Source organism: Leptonotus elevatus, chromosome 6 (assembly GCF_054856555.1).
Source record: "Leptonotus elevatus isolate MCC_2025b chromosome 6, RoL_Lele_1.0, whole genome shotgun sequence".
Taxonomy (NCBI): domain Eukaryota; kingdom Metazoa; phylum Chordata; class Actinopteri; order Syngnathiformes; family Syngnathidae; genus Leptonotus; species Leptonotus elevatus.
In genome coordinates, this window is record NC_141244.1 from 4,371,479 (window position 1) to 4,398,176 (window position 26,698).

Consider the following 26,698-nt stretch of genomic DNA (forward strand, 5'->3'; position numbering starts at 1 on the left):
GATATGAGTGTTTAACATGGCATACTTTCAACAGCTATTAAACAATGTGCCACACTAATGTTTATGGGAAAACACTACCAATGGCCTCCAGGGTCTGTAAAACGAGTCACACACACGCTGACACCCACACACCCACACACACACACACATGCACAGATACAGTATACATGCACAACAGTTTATACTCTAAACAAAGAGGAGGAGCAGGCACAACATAATCAGGTAAAACCAAAAATACAGCCTTGTATCTCGTTCAACATTCACACACTCACGACTCAGTACTCACCTGTTCAGGTAAGTCAAGGTATATTGTGACCTCATTATGGGGCTCAGGGTCAAGCTTTGTTTTTATGGGATGAAAATCCTGATTATAGAGTTTTGTTGGAAGGTTTGGTGCTCGTCCAGTGTTTAGGCAGAAAAAATGTAGATGATAATGAACCTTTAAATTATTAAATATTAACAAAAACAAATGTTTTAAATTAAGAGCAAGTGTTGATATTGATTACTTTTTCAATCTTCATGGGGCATACATGAGACTTGAAAGTCAAAATTCTGTGTGGCCTTCACCAATGTCATGCTAGCTGACGGTCACTGTGACCTCTGGACTGAAGGTGACAAACAAAAGATGCAAAACAAGAATTATTTCGACTATATTTTCATTCTATGACCATTCCTAAGGCCAGACTAACTGAAAGAGGTACAGGTTGCGGAAAAAGGTTTTGGCTCACTTCATGATTCAACCCACTTGCTTCTTTGTTTGTTTTTAGTTTGCCTTGCTTACACTTCATTAACAGAATGTACTTAAAAAACCTGTAAGTACTTTGCAAGGTCAATTGGAGGTGAGTTTCAAAATAGAACATTTCTCTCACACTTTGTTAAGTTCCAAATGCTTGGAAAAATATATTTTGACAGTAAAATATTGTTACATTTTGCACACAAAAAAAGTATGCATCTGAGTTCATTATTTAAAAGTAGTACAGCAAGAATGGCCAAATTACATGCATAGAATTTCGATAAACTGTGTTTTTGGTTCATTTCCAAACGCAACTGTTTAACAGAAATGGAAAACCAAAACTACATGTATTTGGGCTTTTTTTCTATGTTATTCATTTATTTATTCATTTATTTATTCATTTATTTATTCATTTATTTATTCATGTATTTATTTTGTAAAGGTAAGGTAAGATGATGTTAGGCTTTTTTTTCCGATATGGAATGAAAGCTGGCTGGAAAACTTTGCTGTTTATTCTCCAAACATGCGAAATGCATCCCTGCTGACGGGATTCTGACCTCTCACACCACAAGGACATGCCTCCTGAGGGGAGGGAGAAGGGTGTGTGTGTGTGTGTGTGTGTGCGTGTGTGTGGGGGGGGGTGCGTGGGTGTGTGCGTGTGTGTGTACGTACGTGTGCGTGCGAGTGTGTTCATGTTCGTGTACGGGCATGTATAAAACAAGGGCAAAGTCATGAGAACCAAATCGTGTCCTATTCAATTTCACAGTCATGTTTTCTCTTTTATGTCTTAACAGTGTTGAAGATGGCAAATCCCACACTTGTGGCTGTGATAGCAGGTATAGTGCAAATTACACCTTGAACCATTTATAATATTCCATTTTATTTAATTTTCCCTCACAGGATTATTAACGCACAGCATATATGTCTATCTATTACAATAAACATTTTGAATACTAATAATCAAAAAAGCTGCAGATGCCTCATCAGGTGCAGGCTAAACAAGAAATTCCACACTTAACATATTCTTTGTTTTCTCTTCTAGTGCTCTTCACTCTCTTCACTGAAACTGAAGCAAGTAAGGCAAAAACTTAGTCTGTCTGCCTTGATTTGTGTCTGAGGCTGGTTCTGTGGACAAACTGGTTTGTGGAGAAACTAAACATACATTGGGTCACAATAAGCCATTACCATGTTTGCAACGAGTCCAAAAGACAACTGGAAGGTTAAAAGCCAACATTGTGTGTCAGTGACAATGCGATATGAAAACTGAATGATTTGTATTTTCTATTTTTTGCTAGCCCTGCATATAAAGAGCCTTCATTTTGTTAGTGACTGTTTTCTGTCTCTTCTGTTCTCTTCTCTGTAGGTGCATTTGTTTATAGTAAGTACACATCCTCAATGTCATCTATTGAAAGAGCTCACAGTGTATATGGAATTATTTTTTATAATTGTCACGTTTGTTCTGAATTTATTTTAATATTTGTTGTACATAACATAATTAAAAGTAAATATATTTACAGAAAGGGATGGGTGAGTCCCGATACTAGGTATCGGACCAATACTTCAAAGGATCTGTACTCACGATGGCGACCGATACCAGAATTGGCTCCCCTCTTGTTGCTGTTTTGCGATCAGGAACTAGAAATTATAACGGAGAAGAATAGAAAATGGTCATTAATTAAATCCAACTTTAAGAGAAATGCTACAGTGGTCACTCACTACTTTGTGGTTCACTTATTGCAAATTCACTCTATTATGTTTTTTTTATTTTTATCTGGGTCCATAATTTATACATTGCAGGGTTGAAGTCTAGTTGTACGTCGATATTTCATGGGTTTTTCAGAGATTATTCACCTATCGTGGGGAGGCGTGGAACGTATCACCCGCAAAAAGTGAGAGAACACTTATGTCTTCTTATGTGTTCTTTAAAATTACCTGTAATTGGTTTTGGGGGGAAATTTTATGTATCAAAAGGACTAGTAGTATCAGTAATTGGTATCGGTGACTACTCAAGAGTTGAGAGCATAAACTGGTATCGGTCTGAAAAAGTCATATCAAACATCCCTAATATTTATGTTGATGAATTAGATGTAATTGCGTAAACAACATATGTTTGTTTAGTAAAAAAAAAAAAAGAAAGAAAGAAAATAAATAATATGTCAATATATAACTGAAATTGATCCCTTAAACTTGTGGCATTCCTTCTTCTTTTTTTTTTGACAGACTATGAAAGGCTTCGAATTGCAGGACTGATCTGTTCAGGCTTTTTATTCTTCGCAGGAGTTGGTATTTTACTGTGTAAGTGCCACACAGTCAAACTATAATTTCAACATTGTAATAAAGTATGTTGAAACAATTAAATACTCTTAAGCACTCTTAACATGAATGACGAATTACTATGGAGTAACAAAAGTTGCATTATTGACACATTGTTGCCTTTTAATATTGCCTCACTTTTTAGGAAAAGTTTAATATTCTAGGATGACAAGAAGTAAAATGCATCCATCTGGTGCAAACTGTCTTTTATTTATTTATTTATTCATTATTTTTGAGATATGTTATGAGCTTTTAGAAATATAATAGCATTTAGGCAAAAGTCACAGTATTCACACAATAATCTGTGACCTCCTCTGACCACATTATCCTGGCTTTCCTTCACAGACAACAAGTGCTCCTCCAGGCGCTCCAAGTAAGATGTCTCATCCTTTTCTTCTTTTTCCCCCTTTTTTTATCCACCCCTCCCCCTTCCCCCCACCCCCCATATAGTGAATGTGCCAATGGCCTCCCCCAACACAATTCGTTTGTGCTCTTCCTAAACCACAATGCTAACTACTGCCCCACCTCCTCTCTGATCTCTCATTGCAGGAAAGTGGAAGATGACAGCAGTGAAATCTGATATAAATCCTGACTAACCGGTTTCCTTGTGAGAGAGGAGCAGACAGAAGAGGGGTGGAGATAAAGAGTGGGTGGATATTTGGAGGAAAAACGCCATCTTAGGTCGATCTGCACATTTAAGAGGAAACACATTTGGTAAAGAAATAAAAGCTTGCATAGCTTGTCTAACGTGCTTTCATAAGATCTGAGTCATGATTGGACCTTGTTGTAAGTGTACAAACTTGCAAAGACAAAATGCAAAAGACTGTACGTTTAAGAGCTTGTTCCCTGTGTTCAAACATTACAATAAGAGAGAGCATGTGCTGTAAAAATTAAATAAAAGTTGCTTTTAAAAGTTGGAATGTTATTTTTATTTATTATTTGTTCACACCCCAGTGTTAGATACGTGCTGAACAGTGTAACTAAGGTTGCCCATACTGGAGTGAATCGACCAAGGGAGCGCTTTTACATGTTCGCTCTCGTTCAGCAAACATTATAGAAGCGACACTCCCCCTCGGGACTCGTAGAACTGACCCAGGATCAGCCTCCACGCCCTGGCTCGCCAATGCATTTACGACCTAGAAACCGACCTGGGATCGGGGCTCGAGTCCATCGTTTGAAGCTCATGAACTTCCCCTTCCTAAACTGCTGCCAACCTGTGGAGCGTTTCAGAAGAGAAGGGTGTTTGCCCACCGAGCGGACAACAATTACGGGAGCTTGAGTCGCATGATTTTCCATCGTCTTCGTAACCCAAACGTCTACGTTTTTTTGTTTTTTGGAATCCATCGTGCCAAGGGTAAGTTAAACAGACACGGGAGTTTGTGTTTTAAGTGAGCTTATCTTCTCCTTGACTGCACATCAGGAAATGAGCTGACGAATCTCCATCTTGGGGAGCATCTTTAAACGCAGCGGGCATACTTACGCATAATCTATTGTAAATGCACTTTAGCTGTATCATTATGACACGCTCAATAAACTGGTTAAGAAAATGAAATGTGACATTTTAAAATCACCACATTCGTAATAAACGGTCTCACATATTGCTAAATAACTTAAGAGAAAAAAATGTAGCTGATTTAATGTAACATGTCATCAATTGATTTAGCATCGAATCAATAAGCAGTGAGTGACTTTGACCGAGCCACTATTAGCATCTCAATGTAGGTTATTCTTTTTTTTTGTGACACGACAAACTTAATGTTATTGTGTACATTAGTCATCACATTTAACAGACATAAATGCTGTTCTGCAATCGTGTGTGTGTGCACGCGCGCCTGTGCGTGTGTGAAAAGGCCAGCTGATATAAGCAGTGCTGATAACATGTTGCTACTACAGTATGTGACATAAGGACTTCAATACATGTAAATATGTACCCTTCAAATGAATATGTATTCTTGAGAAGGCATATCATTCTAATAACAGTCATATAATACAATGGATATATGAATTGCTCATGTATCCACATTTCTTCTGTATACTCAACGGAAAGAATTGTATTGAGAAAGATTTAGGACCTAGTATGTGTTTTATGTGCCAACCCCAAGTTATGAATTCAACAGTTAATTTTGTATTGATCGACATTATCTTGATTAATGCTGTACATTATCAACTGGGAGCGTTCTAAATTTAATTTCCTCAACATCATGACAGTGTTTTCATGAATGATTTGAGACACTCATTTTTGTTGAACACTTCAGACACTGTAGATGGATTTTAAAAAACGCAGAAAACAGGACAACTCACACCTTATATATTAGTTTTGTCACACACAACTAAATTGATTAAATACCACAGTGGATCCCAACCTTTTTTTTGCTTGTGTACCAACTGACCTAGGGATGGGCGAGTACTGATACCAAGTATCGATATCGGGCTAATACTTGACCTTATTTCAAGGTATTATATTAAACGGCGGCCGATACCAGTATCTGCTGCCCTTTTGTGGCCGTTTTCCAATCAGGAACTACAAATTAAAAATGATACGAAAAACAAATCTAGACAGTTGAGCATAAGCTTTGATAGTTCTGGTGTCAGTGTGGAAACAAAATGTCTTCTCAGAATATTGCCGTTTTTAGCGACCGGTCAGACGATAAATCCATCAGATGCTCCTGCAGCCTTGCAGGAAGGTTTTTCAGGTTCTCGCTCACAGTAAATTGGTTCCTCACACAATCGAGTTTGAACAAATGTTTGGTAAACACATCAGTGAGATATGTCAGGTGCACCACCCAGAGCACTGATTGGTTATTTACTGTATGGTAGTATGGAACATGTAGTTAGCAGGTCTCAGTGGAGTTTGTATTTTGTACTCTTCCATGCTTGTCTTTTCTCCTAGTACTCCGTCTTCCAAAAACAAGCATGTTAGATTCATAAAACTTTGCCATTTGAATATGTAGCTAGTGATTGACCTGCGGTCAGTTCATGTGCACCCCTGCCTCTTGATCAAAGTCAGCTAGAATAAGCTATAAGAGTATAATAATTATAGACAATAGAAAATGCATGGACTGGTAGATGAATGCATACTAGTAGCTGTCATTGATTGACACAGTAAAAAATTGTTTATTCACACCATGTTTTGTCCCAGCAGAACAGATCATGTGGTTTTCTTTTTACTTGTCACTAACAAACAAATTCCCAACAAACATCGGAATCTCACACGTCCAAGAGTGAAAAATCTGCTGTGAGTTGTTTTGAATGCACCGCATCTCTTTCCAAGTGACCTCAGAAGAGGGCAGTTGAGAAAGAGGAGAGGAGGAGTGATAGACAGACAGCTTTATCTTTCCTTTCCCAGACCAGACAGACTCTCCCTTCTTCTGTCCTTGCATGACTGCAGACAGAAAGAAAAGAAGTGGCTCGAAGTGGAAAGTGTAGTCAAGAGAGAACATCCTCATGGGGAGGTGCACTTCTAACAACATCAACATCCCCCATTTTAGAAATGTTACGGACCAGAATACCTTGATTCCTTTCGAGGGATGCACCCATGGCCTTGTGTAAGCATAAACAAATATAGCGTAATGCATTAAAATGAAGACATGGCAAGCTAGCGTGTAAAACTTTTGCAAACAATAAAATTCACTCACATCACCATAATGGTGTGGTTGTGTAAATGTTTGCCTACGTGTCAGATAAAGAACTAGGCTGAAATGTCCTCTTTCATTTGCTTTATTCGATCATCAACCAAACATGTGTTAACTGTTACTTAAAGGGATACTTGACTATTGAGTCATTTTCAACAGTAAGAAGATACTATTTTGGCTATAATTAATGTGATAACTTCATTATTTTTCATGAACAATAAATAAGCTACCTTTAAAAACTAATTTTGCCACTCACTGTCGACTGAAGATGACATCACCTGTGCTGAGGTAATGGGTAATGGCCAATCATGGCTTAGTTTGGTGACCATACACAGAAAACAGGTGAGCCGTGATTGGTTGGTATCTATTTCCTCAGCACAAGTGATGTCATCTTCAGTTGACAGCAAGTGGAAGAATGTGTTTTTAATTAAAGGTATTAAATATTACATGAAATTTAAAGAAGTTATCAAATTTATTATGGACAAAAGTTTTTTACACCCCATAATGACAATGTGGGGGGGGGGGGAGTGTTTCTAAAATGTTTGCAAATTTATTAAAACTAAATAAAAACTAAGAAATCAAACATACATACTGTATGTATTCACAACACCCTTTGCCAAAAGCTCACAATGGACTATATGCCACGGAGGAGGCGGGACTTCCGACTTCCGGGTTTTCACCCATCAACTTTGTTTCAGTTTCCGGTTTGTGACGTGTGGGCCGCGTCCCAGTACTTGCGCTTCCGCCTTTTTGCCCCTCGGTTGCGCGTTCCCGTCGACGGGTGCGAGGCTGCGAGTGTGTAGTGTCTGTCTCAGTGTCCGAAGCATTTCAGTTAGCCGAGACGGCCTTCCGCCGATGAGCGGGAGCACGCGGTTGGGGGGAGCAGGGGTGGCCAGCAGGGGCCGGAAACGGCGCTGATGTGTAAAACCCAGAAGTCGGAAGTCCGTGGCATCTACCCCATTGAGCTCAGGTGCATCATGTTCTCACTGAGGGTGCCCACAGCTTAATTAGAGTCCACCTGTGGTAAATTCATTTGATTGGACATGATTTGAAAAGGCACACAGTTATCTATAGTCAGGTTTCTATCCAATTGTTTAGATTTCTTTAAGCGAATTTACTGAAAATGCGCATAACGGACATACGACTTATGCCCGCTTTTGCGAATATTGAGAGGAGACTCCGCCGCTGTAGGTAACGGTTTACACCATAAAGATGTGATCCACCAGTAATTTAAAAGAGGAAGAAGACCAGGAAGCGACTGCGCCGTACGACGTACTGACATCGTATGAGTTGTCTTTTGTAATTCTTGATAAACCGTAACGTTTCTTTGCTATTTTCCATCTAAAATAGCATTAATATTCGTTTCTGTAATTAATTCCAAAAATATTTCTGTTTCGTACCCCCCTCAAACATACCTTACTTTATCGTCCGACATTGCTTTGGGACTACAAACGTACGTGTGACATAATATCTGGTCAAAACATTTCCATAGCCAAAATTTGCATTTTCCTTTTTTCGATACGCTTCAAAATCCACCCCTTCTAAGCGTAAAAACTTTTTATTTTCAAATTTTGGGCCCTTTTGCAAATTTCTAGCATTTCCATTCAGTTTTATTTTTTGCATTTCTTGAAAATTCGAATCAAAATGGGTGGATGGAAACCCAACTTATGTAAGGTCTGACAGGTGACAGTGCATGACAGAGCACAACCCAAGCATGAAGTCAATTGATTGTAGACTTCCCAGACAAGAATGTCTTTAGGCGCAAATTTGGCAAAGGATACAGAACAATTTCTGCTGCTTTGAAGGTGGAAGGTGTTCTGAACCATCAAGACTCTTCTTAGAGCCCGTCTTAACTGAAAAATTAGGGGCAGAGGGCCTTAGTCAGGGAGGTGACCAACAACACGATGGTCTAGCGGTCCTCTGTGGAGAGAAGAACAAGCAACTTTGCAGCACTACCGTCACTTGTCTACGATGCAGGATGGCGTGGGTTCGCTTCCCCGCCTGAGAGACCATGTTTGTATGTGTGTGTGTGTGTTTGTGTGAGTGAGTGCTAAAAAAAATACAAAATATTTGCAGCACTCCCTCAATCTGGCCTGTATGGTAGAGCGGCCAGACGGAAGCCACTCCTTAATAAACGGCACATGGCAGCCCACCTGGCATTTCCCAAAAGCCACCTAAAGAACTCTGACCATGAGAAAGAATTTTGAGACAAAGATTGAACTCTTTTGACTTGAATGCCAGGCATAATTTTGGGAGGAACTCAATACCACTCATACAGTGAGGAATGGTGGTGGCAGCATTGAGACGTGGGGATGATGTAGGAAGTGAGAAAGTGGGGGAAGGATGAATGTAGCAATGCACAGACACATCCTGGATGATAATCTGCTTCAGACTGCTCAAAGCCAGAAACTGGAACAAAGGTTTACTTTCCAACAGTGAGGCTGTAACATAAAATGTGGAAAAAGTGAAACTCTGAACACTTTCCGGATGTACTGTAATTCAATTGACTTTATTGTTGGTATCTAGATGACATTTCTAGTGCCATTCCCCTGTCCATTTTCCTTAGCACTTCTGAGTGTGACTCACTGCCTCAGAATGCCCCACTCCCTTTTTCCTTCTTTCCTATGACACTGTCCTTCTTTCCTTTCACAACCTCTCCCTCCCTTTTTCTCCCTGCCTCACTCAATAATTCCCTCAGGACTGCACTTTTTGCTTCATTATTTGATTGCCCTTTGCTATGTCGCTATATATGTAATCGAGTGTAAATTCAGGCTTGTGTCAAAAACTGGAGTCCAGTGCTGCTAATTTCGGAATAAAACATGCCTCAGAACAACAGCTGTCTTTGTAGTGCACTACATGAACACACACACACACACACACACACACACACACACACACACACACACACACACACACACACACACACACACTCACATACCGGTCCAGTATTCAAGTGGGTGGGTGTAATGATGGAAAAATAGAAGCAACAATGTGACTCGGACACTGTGCACAACACATTCCATAAATCACTACATCCTGCCCACACAAGGCAGAGGAATAGTAAACATTTATTACAAGTATGTGTCAGCAATCTGATATTTATTTCTAATCGTCAAAAAGCACTTATTGTGTGCTAATGTGTGGGATAACTTGGTCGGGTGGGAGTCAATACTTAACTTGTCCAATATTAAACTGAAGGCCTTTTCTCTGGACTTATGGACACTAATTGGCGTAACCCAAACTTTAAAAACTTTTTTGTACACCTAACATGCTGTGCAATATAAAGTAAATTAAAAAAAATAGCGCCATTTAGGTTGTTTTATCCCCCAATAACAATATATACCTCAAAATAGTATGTTTTTTGAAAATTAGATGATATTTATGGAACTTTTGTGTCATCTTTGTTAATTTTTGTATGAAACATTTTATATCAAAAACATGAGAAACTTAAAAAGTAAATAGAAATTAGAGGTGAAACGATTAATCAATTAATCAACAACTAATCAATTATCAGATTAATTGATCATTATTATTCACAATCGATGAATCGTTTTGATATCTTTTGATAATTTTTTCCCCAAAAGCTCAGAATTTCGGTTTCTCAAAAGTAAATATCTGTCCCCCATGAAAGTGCACCGTGGACGCACAATGAAATAAATATAAATAATTAAATACAAATCTGCATTCGCCCCTCCATTTTTCCTATTTTCATAACATAATCATGGTAATAGAATAATAATTTATGTTTGTGCACCATCAATTCAAATATAAAAAAAAAATCTGATTAATCAATTAATCAACAAAATATTTCACAGATTAATCAATCAATTATTAAATAATCGTTAATTGAAGCCCTAATAGAAACACAATAAAACACATATCAAGTGGAAAATACCATTCAAAAAATCTGGTAGTGGACCTGCAAGTCCCATTTTCCACTTCCATGCATACAACTGATCATCAATAAGTACCAATAAGTCTACAAGAGGTGTCTGATACTGCAAGGTGGCACAGTTGCTAAGGCGCATTGTCCAGTAACCAGGAGGTCGCAGGTGCGTATCCCACCTCCGAATGTGCATTGCAAAGATATCCATGGCCATTATCTTAAATGATATACATGTATACCAACTGACTATCATACCAGGAAATAGATTATAATTTCACTGAAATGATTAAATGCATGTTAGCTTTCAGGATCAGATGACACTTTTCAAAATAAATACGCCATTAGCCATGATGTCGAACAAGTCAAGTTAGCTCAGCAGTGAAATCACGGAGAACCTGGGTTCAAACTTCAAACACGCTTGGACCACATTTTAGTACATTCGATGGTTCAATACCAACGGATTATCATATCAGGAAACGGATTATAATTTCACTGAAATTATTTAAGCACATGCATTCAGCTAATAGCATTCAGCTTTTTTGCATTCCCACGCAATTTCTGCAGAAATGGCACTTTGTCTAGTTAAGTACTATTATACTGTAAAGAGTTGAAAGAATGCCAAAACAACAAAGAAAAGACTGAAAACGGAAAAAGAATAAAATGGTGCTATTCAAGCGAGACAGAGAAGCATGGGAGAGCTTGAACAGAAAAGTCTTTATCAAGCAGGAGAAGTGAGTGTCTCCACCGGGTGCAACATTGTAACCTCATTTTGTTTTCTTTTTTAAAACATTTTTTTCAAGACTGCAGACCTTTTTTTTCTTTCTTAACTCTTTGACTGCCAAGCATTTTCAGAAAAGAGGATATGTGGGTGCCAGCTGATTTAAGCATTTTGACTGATCTTTCAAGGTCCACAGAAAATGTTGTGTTTGGACTATGGAAACACAAATACTACCAAATGAAAGATTGAACTCTCATCTTTTATCAGAAAAAAACGTTTGTTTCTACCTTATTCCGTTCTTCAGTAATCAACAATAGAAAATAGGTTAGTTTCACCCAAATGCTCTGTTTTGGACCAAAATACGGAGACATTTTTGTGAAACGATATTATTTCATGCACTCTACTGAATTTTACACCTTTTTTTTTTCCATGAATGATGCCACAAACATCTAAACAGTGCTTTACTTCTGTAAAACACTACCACCATCAATGAAAAGGTGTTTTTTGATAGCAAAATACGTTTATTTACTATTTACAAATGTGTGCAACTGTGGTACTATTTACAATTGTGTGGATGTTTCAACTACACAGTTTTTCTTTTTGTGAGGTATATTGTGTAAAACTCCCCTGCATGCAAGGGGACGCATCAGGATTTGCCCCACAGGTTAGTTTCACTGCGATTGCCCCTTCGCGTGCACTTTCTTGCCGGCCTTTTTTTCCGGGGAGTAGCAGGTATATACTGCAGTGTGTGTTTGGCCATGTTGTCATCAAGTCTACTCTCAGGATCATGATACGGTGACCTGGTGTTACGTCTGGCTTCCTCATGTCCTTCAGTTCCTATACAGGGTGGTAAGAGATGTTCTGATCCATCTTATCCACTCCATTCATGGTGGCATCATAGTCCAGAACCAGTGTCTTCTCCGTGATCAGACTGTACCCACTCCTCCGATGAATATGCATTGGACTCGGGGTACTCTTCATCGTCCGATTGAACGTCCGCCTGTGCAGAAGTGCTTGTTTTCCGCCGTTAGCATCGCTAGCCGGTGAGGCTTTACGACGCGATCGAAGCCGCCGCGTCAACGCTTCCAACTTCGGCGTCAACCTCGGAGTCACCATCATCATCCTCAATGTGCTCTTTAGCATTGGTCGATGCTTTTCGTCTGTGAAAAAAATGCTCAAGCGTGAGCTGCTTGCAACCAGTCGCCATTTTCGCTTCCTCAGCCATTCTCCCCTCAACACTCTAGCTCCGCCTCACGTCTTCTACTGACGCCTACCCGATCTTGTCCAAAGAGAGTCATCGCTGCCATCTAGTGCCCAAAAATAGTCATTATACTAAATCGACCTGCTTGATACTTTCAGCACAGCTTGCCAAGGCTTTCCTCCACCCGTTTAAAAACAAAAAAACATAGTGAACGTCTTTTAACGTCTTTGGCGGCACTCATTTGGATTTTACTAAACGTTATTAAACGTGTTTGGCGGTCAAAGAGTTAAGAAAGGTTTAAGATATTCCCACACGTTTCTAGACTTGTTGGTCAAGTATACACACACCTAATAATAAGAGAGGGACTGCTACATTTTGATTGAATGGTCCTAGGGTCCTACAGTTCATAATAACATCGTCGTCATTTAGGTTTAAACTGACTTCTTCTTTTTTTTATTACTGTTGGTAACTTGTGTTTACATTTGTGGGACAGATTTGTTCTTTATAATTTCTGTTTTTTTGTGACAGTTTGATCCTGGTGCATTTATTTAATCTAAATTGAAAATACATTTTCAAATCAGAACAAATCTAATGTTGACCAGTGTCCTGGAATCGGCCGTGTGTTAAGGTTCAACTGTCTTCAAATATACATCATGAGCTCCACCTTGAACTGACATTCATTTGATGATCTTCAGACAAGAGTAACAAGGCGCCGTCTCTTCTGCCCCGCCCACCTTATGCACTTTCTTTGTTCTTGTACCTCGTATCACGCACGCACTCACCCTACAGTTTGCCCCCTGAGCCTTCTCTTCTCTCCCTGCCCTTTTCTCACTCCGTCTCTTCATCGTGAGCTCTCGCTCTCTCTCTCTCTCTCTCTCTCTCTCTCTCTCTCGCTCTCTCTCTCCTGAGGTCAACCGCTCTCTTGTGGTTGTTGGCTTGTTTCCCGTGCCGCACATTCCCGTTGCCTCCTCGTGGGTTGCTGTGGAGAGGCACCAAGAGAAAAGCACTTTGCCCTGCTCTTCTCTCCCTCTTTCCTGACAGCCTTTAAATACCAGCAACAAAGCCTTTTTTCCCCACCATCTTTATGTACTTTAACATATTCTGTCATCATAAACATAACTTTTTCACGAGAGTGACCGACAGGATAAATTCACATATGTTCCTGTAGGCTTTTCGTGAATAGAAAGATAGGCAGAACTAAAAGCGAGAGCGTGTTTACAAATGTTATCTTAGAAGTTGAAGTATGTAAGCGCTGCAAGTAAACAGTCACAGGTGTGTTTGCCCTTTTAGTAAAGAGAGCTCTCAGCGAAAGAGAGCAGTCGTGGAAAATCACCGCAGTGATGCCGAAGATGTTTGTGTTACTTTCTGCTGTGTTGTCATCGTTACATAGACACGGAGCAACTCACAAATGCTGTGGGATCTAATTACAGCGGTCATAAAACAACTTCCATACATACATTCATTGTGAAGACATGAGAAAATGAGATCAAATACAGACAAAAACCTTTGAAGTGCAGTTTGATATTGTTGTCATGGATTTTTCTGTCAGCCCGGAAAGCTTATTTGTAAAAAGATATATTTGGATGGCAGCCGCACATCACGACATCTCTGTGGGGACATGTATTATTAATATTTAATGTAATACACCTTAAGTTAAATAAATAAATAGAAGGCTTTTACACGGCTGTGATGTAATGCATTACTCTGAGGTTTACTTTCTTCCATCAACAACAGATCAAATTTCTACATTTGTCATTTGGAAGTTTGTTTGCTATTTAAGAGATTATATTAGAGACTTTCAATCTAATTAGCTTCCTTGCGTGGCACTAATATTGCAAAACTTTTTTACCATTGCTACTGGAGATAATATCTTCCACAGAAAAACACAACTGGGCACTTGTTATTTTGACCAGCAAAAGTGCAGCACAATGTTTTCATTGTCATAATCATGTGAATGCAGTTGGTGGCACCAAACAGTTGAAGGGTAATTTAATATTTTCACATGCGACCAAGGATTTAGGCAGACGTTATCAGAATCGGCAGCATCAACAAACATTGTAATCTTAAACAAAGCGATGAGACCAGTGGCGGAGAACGCAACAGCAGACTGAGAACTGATTGGTGAATGGCACTTGAGAGAAACAAATAAATGTAAACCCATGAAAAGAAATAAACAGACATAAAAATACAAACAAAGCATCTAAAATACAGTAAACAGCAATCCACATAGAAGGGAAGGCATTTGTTCTTTATGCATGTATTAATCACATTGTCACAGTCAGTTGTCCCTGTATCATTGATTGTTACTAAAATTGTGTTTGATATCGAAATCTGTATTTGTCTTGCAGGAAATACATTAACAAGCGTGAAGATGTCAAAGATCTGTTTTTTGGTGTTAATGACAAGTGAGTCACATTAATTACACTTTATGTAATCCAAGATAATCCAGAAAATAATGAGTCTGAATAATTATTAAGATTGAATATGAAATAACCAAAGGTGGGTGCACCTCTTTTGAGCATCCGTCATTCGGAATCCCTTCTGTCATTGTCAGTCCGTCAATATTATTTAAACCACGCTTCCGTCATGCACTATTTTCCGCTTGACATTAGTTGATCAGTTACGATTCATTTCCTCACTAATGTGGCCACATGTAGTATGTGCACACGGTCCTAACTGCCGCGAATACTCACGGACTTATATATGACTGGACTGTCAATAAGATCCTTGTGGCTGAAGCCAGAGGGCAGCCATCTTACATTGCCATGTTTACTGACACATTTTGTTATTTTTGTTGTTTGCATCGACCATTCTGAGTCTTTTATCTCTTTTATCTCAATATCATGAATTCAATTTTTTTTTCTGATGGGTTTCACTTTCACTTTAGTGTTGATGGCTCTGGCAACATGATGCCAATGAATTTTTGAGCAGCACCGGGAGATGTACATTATGAAAAATTAAGTATTTTTCATACCAATGAAAATGTACATGTAGCATGTGGCATTTTTGCTGCAGAGATATCAATGTATTTAAGTTAGGTGGGCTTTGTGAGTAGCAAGTTAAGATGGCCGCCAGTGACTTCTCTTCTCCCAATGTCAAGTAAGCGGCATTGACAGTCCATTCATATGTCAGTGTGAATTCTAACATGGCTAACAAACTCAATACATCCCATTTTTAGGACCCCTTAACTGTTCAATAACCTGCTTGATATAAAATGGTGCACCGAAAGACCCCTTAGCTGTCTAATAATCTGATATAAAATAAACAGAGCCCTAAACTTGTGCTTGCAACATTATCATCACGTTCTGTGGTCACCCGAGCTCTACAACACATCCAGTTATCAGTACTGGGAGAGAGCCAGAAGAGAGGAAGTTAGCATGCCAGGTGAGTGTATACTGCAGGAGAAGAGTGGCTCGGCTACAGTGTCAGGAAAGATGTGGAAGTACTCTGCGGTGCGTCAGCAAAGTGGCCGTTGAAACGGGCGTTGACGTACTGAGAAGGTCCGTTTGGACTGACCTGGGTTTTGATGATTACATTGACGGACAAAATCCCACTACCAGCAATGCTTCATCATCATCATCAAATCATCAAAGTTTCCCGTCATTCGTTAATCGTCAACAAAATGGCCGTCCATCATTGACGGAATGCCCCCCTTTGGAAATAACATGCTCATGGGAAAAGCAATGCATTATTCTCAGCGAAACAGCAGTTTTATGTGTGTTGTACAGGGAGTCCTCAAGTTACGACCTACGACGTTTTGTCTTTACGACACCCGTGCCTCGTCCGAAGCACCTTCTTTTTCATCAATTTCCCACAGCCATTTTAAAGTTATTTAAAGTTGTGTTGTTGTTACCTCCAGCAACGGACGTCCATCAAGCAGGTCGACTCACCATCAGGCGCGTCACATTTCCGTGTTTACGTTTCCATTAGCTCCACTTTGCCATCCGTCAACAATGAATGTCCATGCGGAATCCCGAAATATTGGTTCTGGCATCTTCCGGGTAGCGCAAATATATGTAAAAGTAAGGTGTAAATATTACGGGTGTGCCGCAAAATTGATTCAGATAAGAATTAGTACAATTCAGAACTTATTTTAAATGTCCCCAAATCGATTTTATGAATTTTTTTATACTGTTTTGCCCTTGTTTGTGTGCGCCTTTATTGGGAGCGCTGTTCATATTGTACCCGATTTGGCCAGTTAGGGGCAGTGTGGTTCCGCGCGTTCTGATACACTCTTAAGTTGTAGCCACATTAGAGAGTAGAAGGAAAAAGTTCACGATCAAGTTATGCCAATAAAAGGTTGTTGTTTTTTTGCAGACTAGTAAGAGCATATGCCGATGAGTAATGTTATGATGCTTCTCTATATACATTCCTGAAGCGCTTTGTATGAATAGCCGTTCTTTTGAGTGAGAAAAAGTGCAGTGATTAGCGCGCGCTAATTAGCATTAGCGAGTCAGACTGGAGCAGATCATGACAATTCTTTGCACGTCTATAAATTGAAGCAGAAATCATTGTCAATCAAATCAGTCTGAATAGAAAAATCGACTCGGAATCAAAAATCGATCCTGAATCGAATCGAGGCCCAAAAATCGGAATCGAATCGTGATATTTACTAAATATCGACATAAACAGTAAAATCCAACTTGCGTCAAAATTCGGGTTACATCGCCAGCGTGGGAACGAAACTTGTTCGTAATTTGAGGACTCCCTGTATTATGTAAATGATGCTTAAAAGCTGTTTCAGGTCTAGCTGGAGAGTTGAATACTTGTGTTTGCTTTTTTTGAGGGAGATTTTCCACACTTCACATTTTACAAATGGTGATATTTTACTGACTCCTCCAGTTTTTTCTGAAAACACTCCTCTTATTTAAAAAACAACTTCAGGATGTCTCTCATAATGTGCTTCTCCCATCTTTTGCAGCCTTCTCCCTGGTGTTTGCTGAAGAACAGAAGTGTAAGGACACCTGACTCCTCCTATATTTTTGCCCCAAAAAAGTTACTATATTTGACAGTATAATTCAAATGTTCTCTATATTACGATTTAAGTATGCATACAATGCACATTGCAGTGTATTGACAGTGGTGGTCAATCATTAGTGAGAGCATCAAAATAGGCCATAGTGTGTATTCTCGTTGCATTGTTGACTCTCATGTTCCTGTTTGAACGGTTAGAGGTGTGTCAGAAAAGTTCCAGAACTGTTGTCACAAAAGATACATTTTAAATCCAATCTGCAAACTACAAGTTTTCCCCCTGAAAGTAATCCCCTAAAGTCTTAACACTCTTTCCCAGCCTTTTCTGCCACACCTTTGTGCAGTCCTGGGCGGAGACCCCGGATCCTCCCTGCTCTTTCATTGCCGCTCTGTATTGATGCCATCCACGTGTTTGATGACTCCTTGAGCTTGAGAAAGAGTAAACAAAATAATAATAATAATAATAAATGAATCACATGGAGCCAGGTCAGGTGAGTAGGCAAGTTGCTCCAGCAAGGCAAGACAGCAAGTGTTCTGGGACAAGAACTCTCAGTAATCTCAAGTTCTTGTTCACTAAATGAACCAAAAGCCAAATGATCTTTTTGTAGACGTGCTGGTTGGTCCTCTGGCTATCAATGAAGGGGAAAACTTATTGTGGTTTTGGCTTGAAATATATCTCTTGTGCCACCATTCATAGAAAACTTCTGACACACCTTATACGTATAATGTATATTGTCAAATGTATTTTTTTTTTTTGTACCTGATGCTCATATCAACTTTGTTTCTGTCTCTACAGCTGAAGATGACCCATTTACCTTTGGTAAATCTTCTTGTTCTAACTACTTCACCAAATTCAATCTAAATCAATACTTATAATAACTTAATTGTGTGGATTGTGGTAGAGATGTATGCAAAACGATTAGCTTCATCAGTAGTTGACAGTTTCTCTGTGAACCATGAAGATGGATTTGACAGACTTTCAGCTTTATATTGCATTTGGCAGCTTTTCACTGGAACACTCGAGAAGTGACCATAAAAGGGGTTGACGCAGGTTACAGAGGTCATGAAAAAATATAATCACACTCGATGTCCTGTTTTATACAAAACAGGACTTCGTTGATGAGTTAAATACCCAAAAGCTTGACATACCAATGACAACTTGACTTTTTAGAATAATTCCTGTAGAGTAAAATTGTCAAATTTTAAAACTAATAAATACCTTCTTTAAAGTAAGTTCAGAGTTTTCCTCAAGTCATAAACAACTAGATCATGGGTGGGCAATTTCAATGCTGGAGGGGGCCATAATTTTTCATTGGTGCTACTCGGGGGCCACATGGGACTATGCAATGCAGGATAAAATAAATATAAAAAATAAAAGATCCACTATCCTAACCTAACACCAAATAATTTGAAAGCAAACAACAAAATAGCCACATACTGTGATTTTTTTTTCAGTGAAAAGGGCTCTCTTGCATAAAAATTATCATTCAAGGACGGCTCAAAACTGCTAAACAGCAAACTAACATTAAGTGCAAGAATTCATGTTGTGCATTTTTAATATTATTGAGGTACTTTGTTTGTCCAGCATGTCATTCCAAATCTACAAAAAAAAATGGACCTACTTATGTTTTAGTACAGGGTAGTATAAGACCAAAGACAATCAATCAATCAATCAATCTTCATTTGTATAGCACTTCTCATACAAAAAAAAATTATTCAAAGTTTTAGATAGTTTAAAAACAAATCCCCAGCCCACCGCCCCCCACAATACTGACCCACAAAAAAAGTGCATAAACTTAAAAAAAATAAAATCAATCAACTACTACTAAGCAACTGCCACTATGTGTGCCATCTAGTGGTGAGTGGTGATATTACAACTTAAAACTACAGTCAATGCTTTTTTTTATTTTTTTTATTTTTTTAATATATATATATTTATTTTTATTTATTTATTTTATAATTGGGGTATTTTTCTTATTTCCTGGGCTTTTTCAAAACACATTTAAAGGTATAGTCCGACGTTTTTCCGTTGCTGTTTGTAAACGCAACATTCAAAACTGACGCTGGAGGAACCTGAGGACAGCAGCCAATCAGGAATGAGCATGAAACCGCCGAATTTGCATATGCAGACAAGACACAGGACTCAAACTTGTAACACGTCTGCGGAAACAGTCCACCAATGAGGAGCGGGCGTTCACACAGTGATATTTGCATATGCCACTGTTAGTAGCTTGCCTGCACAGCTTAGCTGGATGGAAAACGTTGAGTCTCCAGCCAGAAACGTTCCGGACAGGCCAAAACAATGGTACCATTTTGTTTACTGTTATTAAGTGTTACTACATTTAGTCACTATGGCGTGGTGTTATACGCCTGGTTTCAGTACAGGCAGTTTAGTTTCTAGGGCATGACTGCGAGTGTGAATGGTTGTCAGTTTTGATATGTGTCCTGCAGCTGACTGGGGACCAGTTTGGGTGTAGTCTGCCTTTACTTCAATTAGATTTTTGAGTGCATGCTTTTGGAAATTCTGATCTGCACAGACTACCACAGGCTGCGTGTTGGTGGTCTGATTCTTGCAGCTGTCCTTTGCCTCATTGGCATTACCATCCTGTTCAGTAAGATGCAAAACACACGCACATATATATGCCCATACACTTCCATGTGTACATTTGTGTAGATAAGAACAGTCATTTTAAAAAAAACTTTAAAAAAGAAAACTCTCAGACTTATCATATAAAGCCAACACTTTTCTCTTGGCACAGGTGGCCACTGCAGGTGCAAGTTCAAGCAAGACAAAAGGTGATACTTTCACTTAAATATGCTTGTACAATTACAGTTGAAAATGTTGAAAGTTCTTGCCTCAGTTATCCCGCTTTTCCATTAGCCCGAGACCGCCTTCCTTGGTCTCGGATGTTCGCCTTTCCATTAGACTTTTTGGGAGCCAAACGGTTACAATGGCACCGCTTTTCAGAACTATCTCCAAGCCGTCTTGGGGCTGAGCGAGGATGTCTCATCTCTGTCATCTGATTGGCCGTGATGCAGCAAGCAATTCCGCTGCACACGCCCATTTCCTAGTTGTACGCCAACGAGGCCCGCCAAAGTCATAAAAATCCAACAAAATTGTGTTTTACAACAACGCTGAACAATATTTACAATTTACTATGAAGTGGTGGATGAATGTTGAATGATTATGGTAAAAAAAAAAAAAAAAATGGGAGCACACTGCTCGCGGGGTCATGTGTTCCCATTCAGTTACTGAATGATAGCTCCGGAGGCTCGTCGCTCCCCTGGCCCACTGTCATGGCGCTGAAGGGCTTCAGATGCCGGAACGTGAGGATGACGAGCCGTTGACTTGGTGAGACTGCCAACTGAATGACACTGAGCTCTCCATTCAGAATCGAGGGGTCTGGGCTTTTCCACGTTTCCCACAAGCAGCTATTGTAATAGGCTGCGTTCACGCGTTGACCATTCATTCAGTAATAATGGCAACTTTGTGTGCCATTGTCAAATGCTTCAATCGGCATTGAAGAGACAAAAAGCGTTTTTTGCTTATTCCAAAGGTTATTTGTGGACAGGGGGAAGTAGCTAAACAAAGTGAACGACATAGATGAGCATGGATTGCTGCAATCAACAGATCTGATATGACATATGAACAACGTTTGTTCGGACCATTTGATTTCAGGCAAGCTTTTACTGTAAAAAAGGTTTTTGATATAGGCACAAAACTGATCATAACTAATAACTAAGGATGTCCCGATTACACTTTTTTGAACCCAAGTCCAACTCACCTCATTCGGCCAATTCCAAGTCCCGATCCGATACCTTGGCATTTTATTGAGGGGGATTTTTTTTAAAAATTATTATTATTATTATTTTTAAACTACCCCAACAACTTTCATATGGTAAGTGGACAGTGGTTAAATGTTGGCACATCTATGAGTTACTCAAAGGGCTTTTATTAACCAGTATATTATTTTTCAGAAGAGCTTTATGTTTGTGAACCGACTGTAGCCGTTTTAAAGCATGCTACTTAACACAAATTGATGGGCTAACCAAATGTTGTTTTACTATAGGAAGAAAAAAATACTGTATATATGTGCATCATGAAACAAGCCAACTTCACAACAAACAAAAGGCTGCATTTGAAGAGCAAGCAAGCAAAATGCATTTAATGTTACCACAGTAAGACTTTGGGTCTGGACTCGCACCAGACTGCCGGCCCGGGCGGGATTTGGCGACCCGCTAAGGATGTCAGACAATCCGGATTCGCGTTAGGCTAGGCGAGACGATGCGCCAGGCTCCCTTCAAAGGGAAATGGCAAGCGCTATAGTGAACATAGGATTCTTGGTAAATGCAGCCTCTCAAAATGGACGACCGCGTAGGATTGTGGGATATGATACTATTTTTTTTAAAGGACAAACTTCTCCATGAATGAGCGCTGGCGGCGAGCTTCGCATGCCAGTCGCAAAATCATAATCATAATATTTCATCCATGGTACATGGTAGATTGTATATATGGTTCAATGTTGATGTAAAACATAAAATGTACTGCATAAATTTATTTTTGTCTTAACGCTGGCTGGCCTGTGGGCGCTTGTGTCTCTCTGGTTTAAATCCGGAAATTAATTTTTCATCTCAATGTGAAAGCGTCTGTGCATGTGATGGGCTGTACTTTGCGACATCACCACATCATGCAATGGCAATTTATATTTTGAATCCCTGCAAAAATAGTGGCTAAGACTCGCCACTTGTGAAATGTTATCGTGTCATGTGTTGCCTTGCCCTTTGGGGCTAATGGAAAAGTGGCATTACTGTGTTCTTCTCTTTGCAGGAGGAGGGCAGGAAGCAACACTCAGGCAATGCTCGCTGACCAAGGTAACGTATATTCACCTACAGAGATGGCAAATGCTGCCACCGAGAATTCCATATGACTATGCCTAATATCATACTTGTATATCTATACGTAGTGGTGGACTGAGCATTTGGTACATGTGCCCTCATTGGGGACTGACTTAATCCACCTGTTAATGCCACCACTGTCACATCACAATCAATACTGAACAAAAACACAACTGTGTGATGTCATCATCTGGCGCACTTTAAAATCAATATGTATCTCGTGCTAATGTAGTTTAAGTTAAATTGGCCAGCACTGATGATTCTGCAGGCCCTGCGCACGTTTAGATTGACACAGTAGCACATAAAGGCATCCACATACACTACTGGAAGCAGTGCTGTCAATAGAAATGCTACGAAATGAAAATAATGGACTATTGGGAATACACATTTACAATTACATTCCAAAAATGTTTTTGGGGGGGATGTAAAAATGTCGGCCAGTGCTTCTAGTAGTGTTTAAGCTAGCAGAGAAGGACTAGCTGACCCCAACAGCTCACCACTTATGTGTAGTAGCATAGACATCTCCATTCCTCTTGAAATATTGACAATTTTATCAGCCATTTGCCATCCTGCCAAAGTCTAAAGTTGTATTTACTCTGTCCATCTGCGAGTGGACTCATGTCACACAAGCTGATACAATGTTGAGAGTAGCTTAATGTTGGCCAGCAATGACTTGGTCAACACTGTTCAGCAGGTGAGGCAACCAGATATGTATGTATAAGTTGAAAGGTCAAAGTAGAGCCTACTTTTCAAAAGTTAAGGCAGATATGGTATTGGCAGGAAGGGAAACTTGAGGATTTTTTTTTTGCCACCCCTTTGTTGCTGTAACACTCAGCCAATTATCGTACTATTTGTCTGCAGGTCGTGCCTGTGATTGCTAAAAGTTGACGGCAGAGCAATGACATCCCGAAGTGGGATACTGCGGAAGCAGCAGCATTTGAGGCCCAAGGAGAGGGGACTTGCATTGTTAAGGAAACCAACAGGAAGTTGTAAGATGTGGGCTTGTTGTGATTTATTTGTGACTGACAACTGCTCTTCCAGGCACTCACAAACACACACTTGCATTTGACAAACATTTGTATACACACATTTGTTGTGGCTGGCATGTCAATTATTCAATTCATTTTTTTTGTACTTTGTCATTATTCATCAGTTTGGGTTAAAACCTTGAATTCATTAAAGTCAAAGGGACCTGTTACACAAACTAATTACCAAAATAGTTTCTTAAATAAGTTGTGTCAATGTATCTCACATCTCTGTATTGTGTGTTTGAGAAAATGTAGAGCTAGACATTAGCTAATTACTGTAAGCAACCTAATGCACGTTTCATGTATCCATGTCAAATACAGTCATAAAATGCACATAGTAATAATTACCCATCAGCTATAGTATGTTAAGAGTTGTGTTAATAATTGATGATAATCTTTCAATTTTCCTATGTACTTTCTTTGAGCAATGCTGCAGATGTCACCGTTCAGAAACACAATTTCAATTAAAGAATTGTTGAAATAACTACGAGAACCAGTTTCATTTGTGAATTTAAAGAGTTCGATTGAGTCAGAGCAGCAGCAGTGCCGGTATATGTTTACATATTGCTGGTTGGTTGTGAAAATGATGGACTTTTATATGGAGGTAAATTTGGTGGAAAAGTAACTGTGCTTGTAGGCTACAATAAATACTTGTGCAAGTAAAATGTGATCATTTGTATTTGTAGAAAAATAATGTGTAGAAAATAATTTTGTACTTATGGCAAAAAATGAAAACCTTGTTCCTAAAAAAAAAAAAATTTGAAGCTGTAGAATTGTTAACTTGTATACCTGTGAAAATGATGTTATAGTTGTGGAAAATAATTTTGTCTGAATCAAAATCAAACTTGTACTTGTAGGGAAATCGTAATTTTTAACGTCTGACAATTTGTAGTCAAAGAAGTCACCACTAGGTGTCACAAGTGGCTTTTGCACCAACTATCTCACTAACAAATGTGTACTTTTAGAGAAAGCTGATTTGGACTTTGAGGCAAGGCAAGTTTATTTCTATAGCACATTTAATGCATAAGGCTAATGTGCTTTACACAAGCAAAGACACGACACTTACAAGTATCAACAAACACAACAGTTAGCAACATTCAGAAGCAAAGCAAAGAAAACAAACGTAGCTTACCAAAAATTACTAAAAGAACATGTATTGACAATGTTAAAACACATTAACAGCAAACTTTAAAAACATTTAGAGTGATGTAAAGAAATGCAGCAGGGGCCATTTAAACCAATCAAGTGATAGGGCTGAACCTGGTGTTAAAGCAATTATAATCTCGTTATTTGAAAACCTGACTGAAAAGTATAATTTAACAAGTTCTTCCACCCTTAGACATTTTGCACACTTGGAAGTTGGTAAATGTATTTCTCGAGTTTTTTTCTGCAAGTTTAATTCTCGTAAATTGGTGAGTTTTTTTCTCACTAATTTGCCACTTTATGTCACAAATCAGCATTTTTTTGTTGTTGCAAATATTCACGTTTTTTTCTCGTAAATTTGTGTCACTTGCCTGTATTGTAACTATTGAATCTTGTACAGCGTAAAGTCCTTTATCTAATCGATTAGCTTATAAAATGGTCATATCTTGCTGTGCGTTCGGTTGTACACAGACAAAGGAGTAAACCAAATGTTGCTTTTTATCACATACCTACTAATGAAGATGAATGACGTCGATGGATAGCAGCAATCAACAGAAAGGACTGGCAGCCCACAAAGTAGTGTTAACTCTGTTAACATTTTTACTGTTTTACTTTATATTTTAACCATTTTGTATTTAGTTATAGCTGTGTAGATGTAGGTATAATTATGTTAACTCAGTATGGCTCAATGAATAGAATGGCATTCTTATCTGTCTTAGATTTATGAGAGGAGAAGGGCAACGGGGTCCTTCCATCCGCTATTTGGAAGGTAGTATATGTTGTCTGGTACCTGTCTCTGTCGAAAGAGACAGGCTGATGTATGATTGTTTTTCTCTAATCTGATTTATACCTATGGGAACTCGGAGAGGGAGTAGAGAGGGATTTTTCTGGTATTTACTGAGTTGTAAACAAATGTACTGTGGGCTGACTTTTCTATGAACCCTCTTTTCAATAAATAATGATGTGGGCTGGAGAAAGGACACACATTTGAACAGAACACTGCTTGGGTGACTTCAATTGTGTGATCAGAAGCTTCTGCTATAACTATACCTTTGCAAAGGGACTTCTTCACCAGGATCTCACCATTCAGTTAATTGAACACGCAAAGAGTACAATACTTAATATTGTCTACTCTAACAGTAGTCACGGATTTGCAGCGATCATATTTTGCAAGGTTAGTAGATAAATGTTGTAATTAGTAGATACATGTTCATACATTTTACTAGTAAACGTACACTCGAACAAAGATTGTAACTGAGGTGTCGAATTGCGTGTTTGAAATCACATTAACGAGCCAGATAGTTAGATTCTACTCCAACTGCACAAACAAACGGCTTAGTTTTAAAATGCACCTTCTTCAAAACTATTAAGTGCATTTGACTGTTTAATAATGGGGGATTTCGTTTTTGTGCTTGGAATTTTTCACTCTGGAGCCGGAGTCATATTCATGAAATTACTGCATTGCTCTCCACTACGATAGTCATTTGTTCCATGCTAGTAAACATAATAACATAACATCATCACAGCGTTTCAATATAGAACGGACTATGTCATAAATCAGTTAGCATGATAAACAAGTTTTACCTTTGCATCACAAGGTATATTGTCCCCCGGTGCATCTCGTCCCACAGACTCAGCCAGCGCCAAGCTTTTGAATCAGCCCCCGATGTAAGGAGAAGAGATGGCATTGACTACATAATGATATAGGTCGTGCGCTAAGTCTGCGATTTGATACTTGATAACTTGGTAAAAACAGCATGCAACAAAAGGTAAGGGGCTGTTTTCAAACTTGCGATCTTACACTTAAGTAAATATCGCGCTATATGAGTACCGACTAAATGTGCAACTTTGACTGACAGGCGACCTTTGGTTGAAGTAGTAGATTTCATGGATCGATGGTCAATAATAACTTTCCATTTATAAAATAACAGTCGCTAAGTCACTAAGTCGCTCCAGGTCACGTCCACTTCCATTCAACAATCATTTCCTTCCACCATCGGTCATAGGGCAGTCACGTGATTACGTGACGTCGGTGCAAATGGTCAATAGTAGTTAGAGGACGGGGTTTCCGTTTCGCTGTCACAGTGTCACCATTACTCCTAATACTCGGACTGCTCTCATTCAGCCGTGCATGTCTTACTGTTTGCAGACCGCTTAGTGCTTCATCTGGTGTCGTA

General features: G+C 39.1%; 1 protein-coding gene and 1 long non-coding RNA gene across 2 annotated transcripts; both read left to right on the forward strand.

Moving 5' to 3' along the window:
* The first annotated feature begins 202 nt into the window (after positions 1-202).
* Positions 203-3,962, forward strand: LOC147171843 (uncharacterized). Its single transcript, XR_015095393.1, has 7 exons — positions 203-294; positions 1,528-1,569; positions 1,776-1,808; positions 2,029-2,111; positions 2,954-3,028; positions 3,392-3,419; positions 3,596-3,962. It is a non-coding gene; the product is annotated as an uncharacterized LOC147171843 (long non-coding RNA).
* Positions 3,963-4,159: 197 nt separating this feature from the next.
* On the forward strand, positions 4,160-23,862 carry fxyd3 (FXYD domain containing ion transport regulator 3). Its single transcript, XM_086079141.1, has 8 exons — positions 4,160-4,400; positions 14,832-14,888; positions 17,405-17,437; positions 18,251-18,274; positions 19,992-20,066; positions 20,214-20,250; positions 22,283-22,326; positions 23,212-23,862. Exons 1-8 carry the CDS (start codon positions 4,331-4,333, stop codon positions 23,229-23,231), a joined length of 360 nt encoding a protein of 119 aa, XP_085935267.1. The 5' UTR covers positions 4,160-4,330; the 3' UTR covers positions 23,232-23,862.
* Positions 23,863-26,698: the final 2,836 nt, after the last annotated feature.